Source organism: Crocuta crocuta, unplaced genomic scaffold (genome assembly GCF_008692635.1).
Source record: "Crocuta crocuta isolate KB4526 unplaced genomic scaffold, BGI_CrCroc_1.0 scaffold131, whole genome shotgun sequence".
Classification (NCBI taxonomy): Eukaryota; Metazoa; Chordata; class Mammalia; order Carnivora; family Hyaenidae; genus Crocuta; species Crocuta crocuta.
Window position 1 is genome coordinate 7756255 of NW_027528977.1, and position 17581 is coordinate 7773835.

Here is a 17581-nt window from a genome sequence, read left to right on the forward strand (position 1 = left end):
GGATTGTGGTGATGGCTGCACAATTATAAATGTATTCAAAAATCACTGGATTGTATACTTAGAACCAGTAAGTTGTATGGCATGTAAATTATATTTCAATAAACTGTTGTAAAAAAAAAAAGTATAGCTAGAGCCCAGCAGATCTAAAGTGCCATCCAGAAGCCGCATATACATTTCAGGTGATTCAAATACTACTTTTCAAACTATCATAGGACTCAATAGTGCAATAAAAATTTTTCCATGAGTGTCCTTTTATGTGCAATGGGTCCAATTCAACAATGATTACGTAATCAATAATTGGAGGTATAAGTTTAAAAGGACAGAGAGAACATTAAAGTCACTGACTTTATTGGACAGTGGACAGTTTATTTGCTTTGGGGGTCCCCAGTTCAGGCAATATTATCACATAATCCCTCACCCAATCTGGGCACCCTATAATTGGACCTCTGCTGGTAATTTGCCATCCTAGACAGAACACTGGAATATAAGAAACCCCACATTAATCAAAAAAGAAGGAAAAGAACGAGAAGGAGAATAAAGGGGAGGAAGAGGAGGAAAGGGGGGGGAAGAGTAGAAGAAGGAGGAGAAAAAGAAGGAGGGGGGAAGAGAAGAAGAAGGGGAAAGGNGTGGGGGAGGAGGAGGAGGAGAAACAAAATAATGGAAACAGTGTCACATGAAGAACTCGCAGTGAACACAAAGATAGATTTCAAAGCGTGTGCCCGTACACGAACATACATACACACATTTTCATGCATACACTGAATGAGCTGCCTCAAGGTCTCATATTAGAAGTAAACCAGGTGGTTAGTACAAAAGCCAAGGAATCATTTGGAATGTTAAAATTATTCAGGAGTGTTCATTTAAGGCAGCCATAGACTCAAGGGACCTATTCTTGTCCATGCTAGTTATAAAATGACTCATCCAGGCATGTGGATAAATCTATGAACGCATTTGTTAAAGCTCCAGACTGAAGATCTGTCACAATTGTGAATGTTTATGATGTAGTCAGTAATACTTTATGAGGTGAGTGATACTTTGAAACATGAACATGGGTCAAACGAGAAAGACTGAAAATCTGATTATTTTCCTAAAGAATATTGGATACTTCTCAGAATTAAAGCTATTTCTTGAGGGCTTATCTTTAAAAAAAAAAAAAAAGACACATGAAGGAAACATTCATTGAATCTGACTTTCTAGACAGACAATTTTCTATTGGTAAATATAGGATACTACCGACCCTTTCACACAACCCAGTCAATGTGGTGTTCCCAATACATTTGGTAGTTTTTGTACTATCTTATCCATATATAAACACTTTTTAAGATTTCCAAAATAAATTCACAGAAAGATACAAATACATTTTTAAGACATCCACAAAATTATGCTATCTAGATATCAAAACAGAATTGTGTTTGACTTGTGTCTATAGTTATTTTATCTATTCTTTTCTTATTTCTAATTTTTCCAATACTTAAAGTAGTGCAAGTCAACTGACAATGTTCACCTTTATAAAATATAAAGAGCTTTTTCTTTAGTCCAAGATACTGGCAAACTCATACAGCATACCAAAGTGAAACACTAATATTAAACTTCGAAAAAAGTTAAAACTTCACAAAATGTTCATAAACCTCTAAAATATATTTTAACTAATAGCATGAAGCTTGTGCTTTCTCTAATTTCCAAGCAGCCAAAATATTCATACTGAGGCACTACTCAGTTTCTTAAGAGTTGAGGTCAAAGAAGTATACCTACTTCTTCATGGATCTCTGTCATACTCTCCGTGCCAGACACACTGCTGTCCCAAACCCTGTGCAAGTAATTACTTAAGAAAGCTGAAATGCCCTCTCTTGGATAACTCTTTAGTTGGGGAATAAAATAAAGCAATAAATCATCTCAAATGTTTCCGCAGGCTACACGGAGAAGAGGGAAGGATGAGTATTAGAGGCCGTGCAGCTGAGAGCAGAAGTTGATTCTGGGGACTACACTAGTACAAGTTTAAACATACTACGCCTTTTGTAAGGCTTTCCGTAAATCAACGTAGAAGTTGGTCAAAGTGCTTGCCATGGCTGTGTTGACTGCAGACTGTGGAATCATCCCACGCAGATCCGTCTGAATATAGCCTGTCAAAAGACTCTGGTGGGGATTGTCTTTAAGCGGAACACAAAACCAACCACAGGGATGGTTATATCCACGAATAAATTCTGGCCTCTTTTCACTCCAGTCAAGACTTACCCCTACAAGGAAATTTTAAAATAACACTTAGCAGTGGCTGAGATTAACCTGAAACTCTGATTAAAATTATTATCAGATTTCTTGTTTAAATATTTTTCTTCTTATCCATGTAGATGAAAACTAAGCCCCAAGAGTGACCATGGAAAATGAAAAAGATGATCACCAGCTGGAGTTCTGACAGGGGGCTGGTAAGTAGTTAATGGGGAAAGTTCTAATCCCATCAGGATAGGTAACATTATGTCATCCTGATAACTCCTTGGAAACTATGAATCGTGGCTGTAGCACCCAGGCCTCAAGGTGCCAAAAATCAAAACTATGGCACCACCACTACTCCCCGACAGCACTGCCACATCCAACTTCGGTACTGGCTGGTTAAGAGTAAACAAGTAGATACTTACTTTCCTACAACTGCCAACTCACGTATATAGTAAACATAAAAAATTTACCTATAGATATATTTTAGAAAGCAGGAGCCTTCTAATAGCAGTATTTTTAATTTTTAAAAGACAACTATTACACAGCTCAAGGAAGGAAAAATATTCTAAAACATACCAAGTCTATTCTTTCTATGTAATGACTAAGAAGTTGCTTTCTGAGAGTGACTTAGATGGAAATCTACTTACTACATCCCTTTCTTAGAGGCAGTCATTTAATTCATATTTGTTAGCCATGACGTGGAAGCTACTATGTAACTGAGAATAAAAACTTATCAGAAAGATTTCAAAACACTTTCTAGGATGTTTACAAAGCTTAAAGTGATTACAAAATAAATGTGAAGGCTGGAAATATATCTCAGGTAGAAAGAAACATCCAGCCTAGAAAACTCAAATATTTAAAACAAATGAAAAGAAAGTATAAGGTTTTGATATCATTACCACAGGATAGAAGCCCTTCTTCATAGTCCACAGTGTAGGAGAAATCAACAAACTCTCTTGGGGAAATCATATTCCAAAGCTGGCCAGCAGTAGTATAACGCATCACACAGCAATTCTGAAAGAGAACAGGTAACAGGCACTACTAAGGAAACATATGTGATTCCTGTACCATTAATTAATCTTTATTAAAAAATGATACTGACTTAAAATGTATTACAATTATTATGAATAATTCTTACAGTGATTCGGACAGGTTAAGAGCTCTATTCTAAATATCACTGCTACTGTATGGTCGTGAATAAAATATATGATCAAAACACAAAGAGTTAAGTTGCCCAGTATCCAAATCTCTAAATCAATACAATGGCCTTTCATCCTATATGATATTCAACATGGAAATAGATAGTGTAGACTCTAAGTGTTTAAAATAAAATCCAAATACTTGTACTAAAACACTAAATGGTTCAATAAAGAAATTCAAACATGGCAAGAATGAATTAATAAAAATAGAAAAAGAGGACAACCCACTATGGTTACATAATTCTCTAATGCCTAAGGTGGCATTTTTATCTTTGGTCTTTAATTTTGGCTTAATATTAATGGAAAAACATACAATTACCTAGATACCTGAATGTGATGGTGTTGTTTTCAGAATTTTATATTTCAGAACCTCAACTTAAAGTTTTACCGTTAAAGACACTGACAATTTTCTTAAGCAGCAAAGGTAGAGCTACTGTGAAAAACACATTCAGTTCTAACACTCATTAGTTAATATGAGGAAACTCAAGCTTTTTAAAAGGCAGCAAGGATTCCCCTATGAGATCTTTGCCAGGACTACCTACTCTCCAAGCAATGAATACAAGTGTGTATACACTCTCACGCTCACATGCTCGCTCTCTCTCTCTCTTTCTCTCTCTCTCACACACACACACACACACACACACACACACAATCTGCAGTAATGTTTCTAAATAAATACCTCTTCAAAGTGTTCCAAAATATCCATTGAAGTCATTAAGCTGTCCCAATCCAAGCGACAGGGACCTGGGCGTATATGGTCTACTACACTACTGACGACGTTATCTATAATGCCTTGGGCTTTGAAGCTGGAGAAAAAATATTAAAGTCAAATGCTATTAGAATGAAAACTCTCAGCATGTCCACATTGTTCACAGCTAACTTTAAGAAGAGTAAAAGTTAACAAAGATTTTTTTTTTTTATGTTTTATTTCTGAGAGAGAGAGAGAGACAGCATGAACAGGGGAGGGTCAGAGAGAGAGGGAGACACAGACTCTGAAGCAGGCTCCAGTCTCTGAGCTGGCTGCCAGCACAGAGCCCAACGCGGGGCTTGAGCCCACAAACCATGAAATCATGACCAGAGCCGAAGTCAGTCGCTTAACTGACTGAGCCACCCAGGTGCTCCAATAAAGAGTTTTTAAAGGGAGTGAATTTCTATGGTTTTTCTGATAAATTCAGGGATATCAATTATTTTATCAGAATGTACTGTTTGCCCTCACATCTAATAAGATGTCCAAGGCTAAATTATATTGTCCTGAACACAGTAAAGTACCTTCATGTTATGGGACAGCTGAAAACGGATGACAGAACATTAATGCTTCATTTATTTTGAAAGCTGCTCTTTCCGTTATGCTCTAACATGCTCTTAGTATACATATATTTTTACTCTAACTTTCAAAAACTTATTACAGGAGCAGAAAAACAGATCACCCAGGAATAGAACACTAAAGATTGACTCATGAATTTTATCAGAACTTGACATGTTTCAAAGGTGGCATTATATATCAGTGGAGAAAGGATGTACTTCCAGTACTTATCCTAACAGAATAATTAAAAACTGAATCGCTACTTGACAGCATTCAAAACAATTAATTCCAGATAGATGAAAAACCACCGCATAAAATTTAAAACTTTGAGAAAAATACATCTTTGTAAACATAAATCACAAAAAAACACAAATAATGCAAGATAGTTAAAAACCTGTATATCACAAATGACAAAGTATATAAATTTCTTTTAAAACCAGCACAGACTGGAAGAAGGCATGTGCAACACAGATGAACAGACATAATTATTAGAGAGTACATAATTAATTCCTATAAACCAATGAGAAAAAGACAATCTAAAGAAAAGATGGGCAAAGGATATGTTAAGATTGATCTGAAATGTCGATAAATTTAGAAAAGATGCTCAACTTCACTCATGATCAAGTAAATATCAACAAGATACCATCCCATACCCCTGTGATTTGCAGAGATTAAAAACATAACTCATACTGAATGGAAGGGAATGAGAACTCTCAATCTGCTACCACCACTTTAGAGAGCAATGTCTAGTGTAAGCGACCCAGGTGCACACCCAAAGAAAATCACACGTGTGTAGGAGACGTATACCTAAGAAGTTTACTATAGCACTGTACTTTATAAGGAATAATTGATGACAACCTAAAAATGTACCACAGGCAAATTTGCAAATACAGGTAAAGACATCACAGTATTTTCTTATGAACATGAAAGAATAGATCTACATGTAACAACATGGCTAAATCTTGAAAACACAATGTTAAATGGAAAAAAAAAACAAAGGAAGTTCCTGAAAGAAACACACACTTATATGTGGTCAAAGAATATAAGAGAAATAATATACACTTTAAGATACTAGTTACCTCTGGTGAAGAAAGAAGAGAAATGATAGATTGGCTTTAACTCTATCAGTAACTTTCCGGAGGACGGGGAGTCTTTCTAAAAGGTTTGTTGTTGTTTTTTAATTTTATTTATTTATTTTGAGAGAGAGAGAAGAGAGTATGCTTGTGCATGGGGAAGGGGCAGACATCAGGAGAGAGAAAATCCCAAGCAGGCTCCATACTGTCAGTGCAGTTATGCTTTTCAAACCTCACCGGGAATCAGTGATCTAAAGGATTAATTCACACTTGCTTACAATGCTTAATCTGCAACTCCAGTTTCCTGGTCCTTGACATAAGTATTATATAACTCATCTTTCTGGAAATGCTATCTTTGGTATTATACTTCAGAGCAGTTTCATTTTTAAAAGGGCTGAGTCCCAAGGATGTGAACATTCCACTGCGATTACACAAGTCAACTGTCTCCACTGGCTTTAAAAAACAATTATTTTTTTTCTGGTTAAAAGGCATAATTCATGTTCAACTATATGTAAATACCAAAAAATGGAAATAAAAATCACCTATAAAACTGCCATCTAGAGGTGTATATTTGGTGGTAAGTAAAAACACTTATTTTTAATATTTTTTATTTTAGAGAGAGTTTGTACACACATGTGCTCCAGCAAGTGGGGGAGGGGCAGAGGGAGAGCGAGCAACCCAAGCAGGCTTCGCCCTGTCAGCACAGAGCTGGACATGGGGTTTGATCCCACAACCTTGCAATCATGACCTGAGCTGAGATCAAGAGTCAGACACACATCCGACTGAGCCATCAGGAGCCCCAGGTAAAAACATTTTAATATACAAAAATGCATAGGGGCACTTGAATGGCTCAGTCGGTTAAGCCGCCAACTTCAGCTCAGATCATGATCTCATGGTTAGTAGGTTCGAGCTCTGTGTTGGGCTCTGTGCTGAGAGTGCAAAGCCTGGAGTCTGCTTCAGATTCTGTGTCTCCCTCTTTCTCTGCCCCTTTCCCCACTTGCATTCTGTCTCTCTCTCTCTTTCAAAAATAAATAAAAACATTAAAAAAAAATTTTTTATATATATTTAAAGTCAACTCACAATACTGCTACATGCAGTTTGGTATTCTGCTTTAGTCACTTTACATCGTGAGCATTTTCTTGTGTTTTTAAATAATATTTGAAAACGTAGTTTTTAAAGACTGTAAAACACCACATTTCAAAATTTTATCATTCTCTGACTATTGATTATTCAAGTAATGCTGTGATGGAAGAGATAAGTACTCAACCTTTATCTTTCTTATGATTTCTTTAAGATGAATTCTTAGAGGGGTGCCTAGGTGGCTCAGTCGGTTAAGCATCTGGCTTCGGCTCAGGTCATGATCTCGTGGTTTGTGGGTTTGAGCCCCGCGTTGGGCTCTGTACTGACAGCTCAGAGCCCGGAGCCTGTCTTTGGATTCTATGTCTCCCTCTCTTTCTGTCCCTCTCCTGCTCATGCTGACTCTCTCTCTCTCTCAAAAATAAACAAACATAGAAGGGTCTTATTCAACATGCTAAGAAATTAAGATTTTATTGGCCATTTGATATCATTATTTATGATTCCCTTACCACCAACTCAGTCCACAAGGGATCTGGACATTTTAAAGGCTTTGAATTCATAAGGTGATTTGCTTCTCAGAAAAGTTAAAATATTAAAAGCCAAATTTCACTGGCAATGATGATTTAGTGATTATATATATATATATGTATTTATATATAAAATTTGGTAATATCTTAAGAGTTACATAAAACTACAAGAATTTACTTACAGGTATCCATTAAATTCTTCTGAAGGCTTTCTCCAAATTGTTACATCTTTCTAGAAAAATAAAAAACAGTACATGGACATAAATAATCACCTAGCTGGAAATGTAAACATAAAAACAGCAATTTCAAATTGTAGAGCATGTCCTTGCATTAAAATAAAACTTAAGTAAATATTCAAAGAGATAGATAAAAGTCATTTATGCCATCAAGTGATCCATATCTGAATTTCTTCTGTTTCCTAAAGTTCTTCACCTTTTACTTCAAATACAGACCTCCAAAAAAAGATTTTTTAGTAGCTTAATGAGATCCAAACATTGTTAAGATCCAGTGACGGCTCTATCTTGCCAGCCATTATTATTTGCCTTGCTCCAATCTTATCTATTTACCATTACTGACACATTTAGACTAAGACAATAGGAATGCTAAATATTTCATTCTGACCTTGCTCTTTTTTCTTTTAAATCAAACAAGTCACATCTACTATGGCAGTGCTACCTTGAATTAGTCCCTACATCCTTTTTCTGATCATTTCCCAAGAAGTCTTGGCCATCAGACAAGCGAGAGTGATTCATGGGAAGAGTCCTGGTTCCAGGGCTACTTCTGTCAATGCTCAGCCATGGGACAGTTTGGACAAGTCACACTGGTAAGAAAGAAAACTAAATGGCCACCCTCACAGGCTTGTTGAAATATCTGAAACTTTTCCAAACTATCCATACATTTTCTATGTTGACTTCAGAAGCTATACTTTAGGCTCTTGTTGCTAAGATTCTATTCTCATGTCCACTATCTACAGCAGTAATGATAGCAGTAGAGCATTATTATGTTTTTGCCTTGGTGAGACGTCGAAACACTGACTTTATTAGCATAATTATCTATCCCTGCACATCCACCCAAAGTATGGTCCCTATTTTCCCTTACCGTTTTTTTTTTTTTTTTAATATTTTTATTTATTTCTAGGAGAGAGAGAGAGAGAGACAGCGTGAGCAGGGGAGGGTCAGAGAGAGAGGGAGACACAGACTCCGAAACAGGCTCCAGGCTCTGAGCTGGCAGTCAGCACAGAGCCTGACGCGGGGCTCGAACCCATGAACCGCAAGATCATGACCTAAGTGAAAGTCAGACGCTTAACCGACTAAGCCACCCAGGCGCCCCTTCCCTTACTGTTTTGAAAGTTATCAACCAACTCATTAGATAGAGGACAAACCCCAAATAGAAGCAATTTAAATAATTTACCATTTTCTTGGCAACTCGCCACTTATCATCTTCAATGCTATGATACTGGATGAGAGTGTTTTTAAGTCTAGTTGCAAAAACAGCTGCATCGGGCAGGGCTTCCATTTTTTTTCTTTCTCTCTCTCTCTCTTTTTTTCCTGTTGCAAAGACAAAGATTAGCATCAACAAATACCACAGTTCGATGCAGTAGACCAAGGAGTCACAAATCTGTCTTCATAACAGAATCACCTGGGGAGCTGTCAAAGGTACACCTGGATCCCACCCCAAACCAACTAATCAGAATCTCAGAAAGTAGGACCTGGGCAGTTTTCCTAACAGCTTCCAAGATAAATAACACCTAGTCAAGGATAAGAATCACACATTGTGAGCTATTAAAATTATTCATATAAAAATAAAACACTATCCTATTTTCCCTTCCCAATAGAATATAATAAAAAGAAATACATTATAGAATTCTAGATAACTTAAAGAAAAAAAATTGCTGTTTCCAAACTATAAAAATAAATACACAAGGAATAAATTCTTTAAAAAAGGTCCTTAGAGCCTCAGCCATTAAGATTTTAATTTAACATCCAACAGATTTAAGACTCACTCTAGCAAACAAATGAATGATAAGCACAAGCAAAAAGCCGCTCATACATCCTTTCAGGACAGGGCTACAGAACTGTGAACAATTTCAAAAGTTTGACGAACTATATACCGTTTTCAATATTTTATTTCATCCAGTGAAATGTTATAGGATTCCGTAAAGTATCTGTAAGGAAGGAAGAAGGTCATAAGAAGACTTTTAGATCTACTAGCACAGCATTAATAAATAGTTCGTAATTTTAAGGCAATAATTTTAACTACCTAAAAAAGAAAAGTACTAGCTTATTAAGAATTCCAAAGATAAGCAACTGTTCAACAATGTTTTTAAAGAGCAATGATTACTAGCCTTAAGGATAATAAACTTAACATAATGACGACGGGGTTTAAAACACTGCTGTAAACTCTTTGATACACTTCCCATCAAGAAGTGGTCTGTGACTGCATGACTTTGGAGGCTGGGTTAGAAAAGTTCATGCAGATTCTGCAGATTTTTTTTAGAATAATCACTCCAGGAGTCTATGATCAATATGCAAGCATGCAAAAAATCTGACTACCCTGAGGCTGAAATGTGGAAAGACTGAAGGAGAGAGGGGGAAATGGGGAGAGACACCACCCCAAAGTCCCAGATCCAGAAGTCTAGTTAGAGCTTCACCCCAATGGGTACCTCTTGCTTCCCCAGGATTCCCTCAATTGGACTCACCCACCCCATCTGAACAATTTACTTTTACAATGGTAACTGAGCCAGTAGCTCAAAGTCAAAGCCTTGGAATCACCCTTAATGGGAATTAAGAGACTCCTATTCACAGCACCGCAGCTCACTGCCTACAATATTCTTGTCCTACTGGTTTCTTTCTGTCCCTCAAATAGGCCCAGCTTGTCACTGACTTCAGGCTTTGTACTTGCTATTTCTACGTATGCATTATTAGATCCCAAATCTGAGCATGACTAATAACTTGTAATGACAATTTCATTTTGAACCTCCTGTCTTAAAATACAGCCTTCTGCAAGTCGCCACTATATCCTTCTTTTATTTTCTTCATGGTGCTTTTCACAATCTGAGATTAACCTGTTGATGTATTGGTGTGCTGTATTCTGCTCTTTCACCATCACATCCTCCTCAGCTAATAAAGCAGGGGCCTTTGTCTGCCTTATTTACCACTGTTTCCCCACCTACCAGAACACTGCCTGGAGCACAACAGGCCCTTAATTTGGTGAACTGTGTTTACTTCAAAACAACAATTGTTTTATTTTAATTTTGTGTCCTTTTGGTGCCTTGGTGCACTCCAGGAAAAGGAGAAAGGAGAAGAGGCTTTAGGGGAAAAGCTGCAGTTTACAGAACCATCAAATTACTACTACAAAGGAGATCAAGAAGAGATCAAAATGAAATGTCAAGCCTCAAACCTCTATGGAAACGAGGCTATAATTCTCAAGGACAGGTGCATACATCAGGATCACCTGTGTTGTATTTTGTAGTAGTTGCTGTTGACAACGATTCCCTCGCTAGCCTCCTCTGAGTCCTCTTTTTTGGACTTGTTTTTGGGCTTGTCCTTGGCCCCCAAAGTTCAGTTTTAGCAAGAATCCTGCTGAGCCAGTTTACGGAAAACCCCTCACCCTCAAAAATTCCTCATCCTACCCTTGATCTTATCACGCTGCCCGGTATTCAGCAAGAATCCTAAGTCAATTTAGCCAGAATTCCCCTTACCCCTAATGTTTCTTCTCAGCAAATTTCCATCCACTGACACCCACTCTGCTCCTTGGCTGCAAATCCCCAATATCCCTGTTGTATTCAGAATGGAGTGCAGTTCTACATTGAGGTTTATTCTCCACTATTGCAATAGTTTTTTTTTTTTAATGTTTTATTTATTTCTGAGAGAGAGAGAGAGACAGCCTGAGAATGGGAGGGTCAGAGAGAGGGGGAGACACAGATTCCGAAACAGGCTCCAGGCTCTGAGCTGTCAGCACAGAGCCCGATGCGGGGCTCGAACCCACGAACCACGAGATCATGACCTGAGCCGAAGTCGGACGCTCAACCGACTGAGCCACCCAGGCGCCCCCACTATTGCAATAGTTCTTGAATAAGTTTTGCCTTTACCACTTTAACTTCTATCTGCCTCTGGTTTTCTTTAACACTGCTTTTAGATGTTGGATTTCAGGGCCCACTGCAGGGAGTGTGATTCAGTGGCCCTGATCTGGAGTAGACCCCCCATAATCTAAGTTCTTTAAAAAGCTTTGCTGATTATTCTGTTATCCAGCCAGGGTTGAGAACCACTGGCCTAAAAAGTAAAGGTGACAGAAATAAATCAATATTGTAGCCAGTCTCTAAACAGCATAAAGCAGGGCATACAAGGCATTAAAAATGATAAACAATAAGATGATATAGAACTGTAGTGGTGTTTTGAAAGTAACCTTTTTCTCTAGGTTCTGTCTCTGAGACTTGCAAATTAAACTGACAAAAGGCATATTAACAGGAGAAAAGGCACATACATTTTATTTGTTATTGATATTTTAATTTTTGTGTGCATAGAAGCCTTCACAATAAATAAATGGAGATCCAAAAAAAGCAGTTAGACCTAGGGCTTATACACCATTCTAACAAAGGGTGATAAATTGTGGAAAAGTGACAGGACCAAGGAAGAGGGGGCTTCTAGTGGTGGTAAATTATGAGGAAGTAAATATATGAGAGAAAACTAATAGAAGATAAGGGTTATTGTAGTAACGTTTGTTTGTTCAGACAATCACAGTGCCAACTCCGTCTCCAGTGATGAGTTGTTCCCTTTCTGGTCTAGGAGAGGTGGGGGGAAGACCTTCACAAAGGGAAGTTTATGTTCTATTTTTAGGCAGTAAAGGGAAGGAAAACAGCTCTTCCTGCATCTGCTGCTGAACTGCCTTCAGCTGAAAATAATCCCTATTCCAAAGTGGCATATTTTGGGGTGGTCTATCCTTTCAGAAACATAGGAAAGTATACATATAAAAAACTCAGTAATAGAGAATTTGGGATCTATGTAAGTGATGCAAAATGTATAATAAGTATAGTTCTCACCCACAGACTAAAACGTGGATGAGCTCATTCAAAAAGTATGCCAGTCAGGAATGTATCCCATTTCCCCTCAAGAGACTGCCAACTTGATAGCCAGTACAATGACCTTAATCAAGGGTATGTTATAAACAAGCATGAATTCTTAGAGAAGACTTGAAAAACTAATTTATCTGTTCCTGGGATCATTATGATTAAACAATATTCTGTAAACCCACAGGTGGCCTGCCAGGTTCCTGTGGCTGCCAGGTAAGATATTTTTTTCTAAACTCCTTGATAGAAATCAAAGATGGAATGTAAAGATGCTATTATTATAGACAGCATTATATTTGTGCAAAGCCATTACAGAAATGTAAGCAGGAAAACTACCTACTAAGGTGAGAATCTGAATCTTTAAGGTGCTAATCTTAGTAATCTTTCTGATTGCTCTTACTGATCACTATAAAGTCCAAACTCCTTAATACGGCTTATGGGCCCTTTTATGATCTGGCTGAACTCTGTTGCCTAATTCCTACTCTTCTTTCCTGGACTCCCGTAAAGACTAGGTTAGCTTCCCCCTCCTCCACCAATGTTTCTCACAGCAACTCTGTAATTATTCACTTGTCATCTTTTCCAATTTAACTGTAAATCTTTTGGGGCAGGAAATGTGACTTGTTCAATGTTACCCTCCTGAGGTCTAGCATGCAGTAGGAACCCAGTAAATAAAAGTGGGAAAAATAGGTAGACGGTGAGCACTAGCCTCACTTATGAAATACCTCAAGATATCTAAGATGGGCCCATTTACCCCGATCATCCTTGAGTTTCTGAATGACTAAGGTGTACACTGCCATAATTAAATACAGCAATTTCTCAAGGAAGTCTATTTACCAAACATCTAGTATATACTCGGTCCTAGAAGTACAGAAATGGATATAATCCAGTGTTTGCTTTCAAAGCTGACTTATTCCACCTTTTAAATAAATTCTTAATTACAACAACCAAAGCTAAAACATTAAAATCTATTAATGAGCCTCTCGAAGGGTACTGGAGTAGGAGGTAGGAAAGGACAACAAAGTGTAAACTCAGAAAGCTCTTTTTTAGCCCAATGAAGTATTTAACCAGGCAGTTCATTCTTGCATGGATTTTTTCAGCAAGATTAAATCCAAAAGAGAATAATGGCTACGGTCTAAACTATCTGTGTCTGGACAGGCATAACATATCTCTCAAAATATATTCCCGAATTGGGGGGCAGGCAGTATGGAGTTATTATCAAGGTCTCGATGCTCTCCTAATAAAGCAGGGTACTCACATTAATTGAAAGGAAAGCATACAATATGCTCTACTGAAATCTCCACCGGTGAAGAATGTGAGGAAAATGTTGTATATACTACTCTGAACTTCCCCTTACTAATTCTTTTATTCCCTTTCTTGACCTACACCGGGAAACTCTCCAATGCCATCACTTACATTTCAGAGAACAGGCACCACTTAATCCTATCAGAATCTAGCAGCTTCTTAGAAAAGGTTATATTACTTTTGACAGTTCTATTACTCAGTGCTCAGTAATGTCCACTTTCATTTTTTCCCTTATTTTAAACTAACCTTTTTGTTCATGTTTCCTATGCCCATGTCTTGGCAGTAGTCACTAGTGTAGACAGTGGCTGCCATCGTAAAGTGGGCAGCCTGCCCAAGTTAAAAATGGTCTTATGGCCATCTTTCAGTACCACAGTCTTTGCCCAGTACAACTCCACTTTTCATTAAATTTACATCACAGGGGGATGGCCATAGGTTCTATTTTAAATATGAAACATAATAAACATTTTAACTCCTAATATAAAGTGAATGTCATAAAAAAATCTGTACTTATGTAGTATGAAGTCAGAATTCACCACTGAAAGAAGCTATTATCAGAATTGTTTAAACTTTGATTTCCCGACTCACAAGGGAAATCATAATATGTCACAGATTTTCCCCAAGATATTGTGCAAACCAAGGCCTTGTAAATTATATTTTCCATCTAACATCAAATTTGGCATATGCTTGATTTCCAATCAATCTTGAATTTGTAATTTAGCTTCTCCAAATCAGTCAAATAAAGTAGGTTCTCATTTTTGAGACTGGCTATAGCAGGAATCCAACAGGGAAGCCTACTTCCACAATGTGACCACTGTCCCTCCCTCTGTTTCAGTGCTCACTTTAGCTTATTTCAGTATTAGCTTTACAACAGTGTTGAGTCTTCTTACAAGAGTAAAGGCAATATTAAATTCTAATGATTCTTGGGGCACCGGGGTGGCTCAGTGGGTTAAGCAACCAACTCTTGGCTTGGGCTCAGGTCATGAACTCACAGTTTGTGGGTTTGAGCCCCCTTCTGCGCTGTCAGAGCAGAGCCTGTTTGGGATCTTCTGTTTCTCTCTCTCTCTCTCTCTCTCTCTGCCCCTCTCCTACTTGCGAACTTGTGCTCTCTCTCTCTCAAAAAAAAAAAAAAATCTAACGGTATTTCAGCTTTAAGTTTGAGTCCAAGCTCATGTTTTGAGTTCCTCATGCTCGAATTCTTTATTAAAAATAATAACAGCTAACATTTATTGATCACTTACTATGTGATCAGTCTTCCTGGCCACTTTAAATTGTATTATTTCATTTAATCCTCATAAACAAACTTCAAAGCTGATCCTATTATCCTGATTTTACGAAGTGGGAACAAAGAAAATTAAGTCACTTGTCCAAAATCACACGGCCAATAAGCGATAGAGCCAGAATTCCAACGCAGGGCTTCCGCCTTGCCAGTCTAAAGGCCTGTTCTGCAAAACACTGGAAGTTCACCACAAGCTGGAAGAGACTTTACATTAAAAAAATCTGACATCATACTGAATTTGTAATTTTGTCCTGACTCCTGATCCCAAAATAGCTCAGGTAATCTTTCTTAACTGTACATTAGGGATAATAGTAACCCTAACTTATTGAGGAATTAGATGAGTTAATACATTTAGTGAGGATGGAAGATTGTAAGCCCCGGAAAACGATGCCTCTTACCAATATCACTCAGAGCTTGGTGTGGGAAGATGGGACCCTACGTTGTCTGTACGTCTACGACGAACCAGGAAACACTGTGCCCCTCACAGAACACGACCTTAGTGAATCTTCGCCGCGGCCCTGGACGCGAGGTTTTTCCTATCCCTTCCCCATTTAACGGATGCAGAAACGCCTAACTGGCATCCAGGACCTTAAGCTGCACCGTGAGCGGTGCAGAGAGGCGAGGCGCAAGCCCTGGGATCCTTCTGGGGACGCCTTTCCTCCCTCACCTGTAAGGGCTGAAGCCGCCCGGACGCCGGGGACAGCCACCCATGACTTCCGCGCCGACCTCCCCCGCCCCGCTGCCCCGAGCAGCTCCAGAAAACGCACCGGGAAGGGCGCCCCGGACGCCCGCGTAGCCCTCCCTCCCGGCCGCCTCAGTTCCGCCGCGACTCCGCGCCTCCACCCACCACTACCTGAGATGAAGCGAGGCGTCGGTACGCGGCTAGGCGCGCGGGGCGCACGGGACTCACGGCTTGGGGCGACACGCACGCCCCGGAGCTCCTTCAGCTTGCCGGGTCCGCCGGGGCTGGGGCGGCAGCAGCCAATGGGCTACGGGCCACCGCCGCTATCGCAGCCAATTGGAAGGTACCAAGCTCTTCCGCAACTCGAAGCCGCGTGCGCCCGAAGGCAAGTGGCCAAAGTTGGCCTGGGCAACGAGTGTTTCCTTGGATTGGCTGGCGTGGCGGCGTACGGAACGCTGATTGGTCGCCAGGAAATGGAATGATTCCTCGTGAGTGTGGGCTGGCCGGAGCCCCGCAGGGTTCCCTGCGGGCGTGCGGTGGCGGGTGGGTCTGGCTCCCGCGGGGTGAACGGCGGCCGATTAATGGCGCAAGAATTTTGCAAGGCGGTAAATCCAACTGGGAGAAATACGAACGCAAGAGGGAGGGAGTGATGGCAGTGGGGGATGAGGCTGGCCTAAATTCAGAGGGCTGTGGAGATGCAGTATCACGCAGCTGCACTACCCCTCCCAGGACCAAAAGTCTAATAAAAAAGAGAAGGCATCCGTGCAAAGGATGACAAATCCTTCGGCCTTCCGCCTCCTCAGGCTTAGAATTGACAGCGCTGTATGAGAAAGCCTGTAAACAAAGTCACTGCGACAGTGCAAACTGATCTCTCGTCAAGCATTTGCCCTCAGATAAGGGAGAGCAGAAGACCACCTTGAAAATGGAGAACAGGTGTGGCAGGTGGCTTTCACAGCCTCATGAAGTCTTCTGGTTTTTCGTCTACTTGAAAATGAGTAAACTTTCCAGTGGCTGTGAAGTCACCGATCTGATAGGATGTTTGACAAATTACTAAATGTCAGGTGTTTACAAATTGTATTTACTGGGATATGTAGTTTGAGAATCAAGAGTAATAAGGAATGCAACGCTCTACCATTAGTCATTTTTGATAGACTTGCAATAAGAACAAATAATAATTCATAAATTTTTAAATTCATGTCATTGAAAGAATCACCAGACGCCACTTGCTAGTTACTATTGACAGATTTTTAAAATCTTACCTCATTGTTAAATCTTACCTCATCCATAAAAGGAATAATAATTTGGCTGGTGATTACTTTTCCATTATCTCACATGTAATCATCAGGAAAATTCCCCTACCTTGAGGGGCTCTTAAGTGGGTTCAGTGAGGTATAAAGTATGTAAGACCTTATACAAAGCACTTTCCCATAACCATCTGAAATTATTATCCAAATATGTATGTGAATAAGGATCAGGATAATTGGCCATTAATAACAAGAAAGTGAATGGAGCCCCAAGCATAACTCTTAAAGCAGCTTATAATTTCTGAGTAGCTGAACTGGAATTTGGTTCAGGTCTGGAGGACTTTAGTACAGGACCTCGAAACCCCCACAAAACTCGTGCACCTGTGTACAGCAGTAAGGACCAGAAATGAAAGGCCTAATCCCTGCCCAGAAGGTTTACACAGTTTAATGGTGGAGAGGAACAAGCCCTCAACAGGTAGAAAATTAGAATCTCTTGTTATTAGGATTCAGCTGTGAGCACATTGCTCGGCAGCTCTGTGAATTCTCTCACAGAACCCAGTAGAACATGTTTAAAACAAAATTAACTTGGCTTTTGTTGTTGTTATTGTGGTTGTTAGGGGGTGCT

At 39.3% G+C, this 17581-nt stretch overlaps 1 protein-coding gene across 2 annotated transcripts; it reads right to left on the reverse strand.

Annotated features, from left to right (window-relative positions):
* Positions 1-1135: 1135 nt before the first annotated feature.
* Positions 1136-16029, reverse strand: STARD4 (StAR related lipid transfer domain containing 4). 2 transcript variants are annotated; one of them, XM_077757177.1, is made up of 7 exons: positions 15884-16029; positions 9498-9551; positions 8798-8934; positions 7570-7619; positions 4087-4213; positions 3108-3222; positions 1136-2234 (listed from the first exon to the last, which is right to left on the reverse strand). In XM_077757177.1, exons 3-7 carry the CDS (start codon positions 8900-8902, stop codon positions 2005-2007), a joined length of 627 nt encoding a protein of 208 aa, XP_077613303.1. In that variant the 5' UTR covers positions 8903-8934; positions 9498-9551; positions 15884-16029; the 3' UTR covers positions 1136-2004. The 2 variants fall into 2 exon arrangements, with proteins under 2 accessions (XP_077613303.1, XP_077613302.1); XM_077757176.1 differs by lacking the exon at positions 9498-9551.
* Positions 16030-17581: the final 1552 nt, after the last annotated feature.

Excerpts from the sequence above, each read along its gene's own strand:
- STARD4 (XM_077757176.1), bottom strand. The coding sequence starts at position 8,902 with ATGGAAGCCCTGCCCGATGCAGCTGTTTTTGCAACTAGACTTAAAAAC. Across the intron at positions 7,620-8,797 it reads GGCGAGTTGCCAAGAAAATG|AAAGATGTAACAATTTGGAG; the intron begins GTAAATTATTTA and ends TTATTTTTCTAG. Across the intron at positions 2,235-3,107 it reads AGAAGGGCTTCTATCCTGTG|GGGTAAGTCTTGACTGGAGT; the intron begins GTAATGATATCA and ends ATTTCCTTGTAG.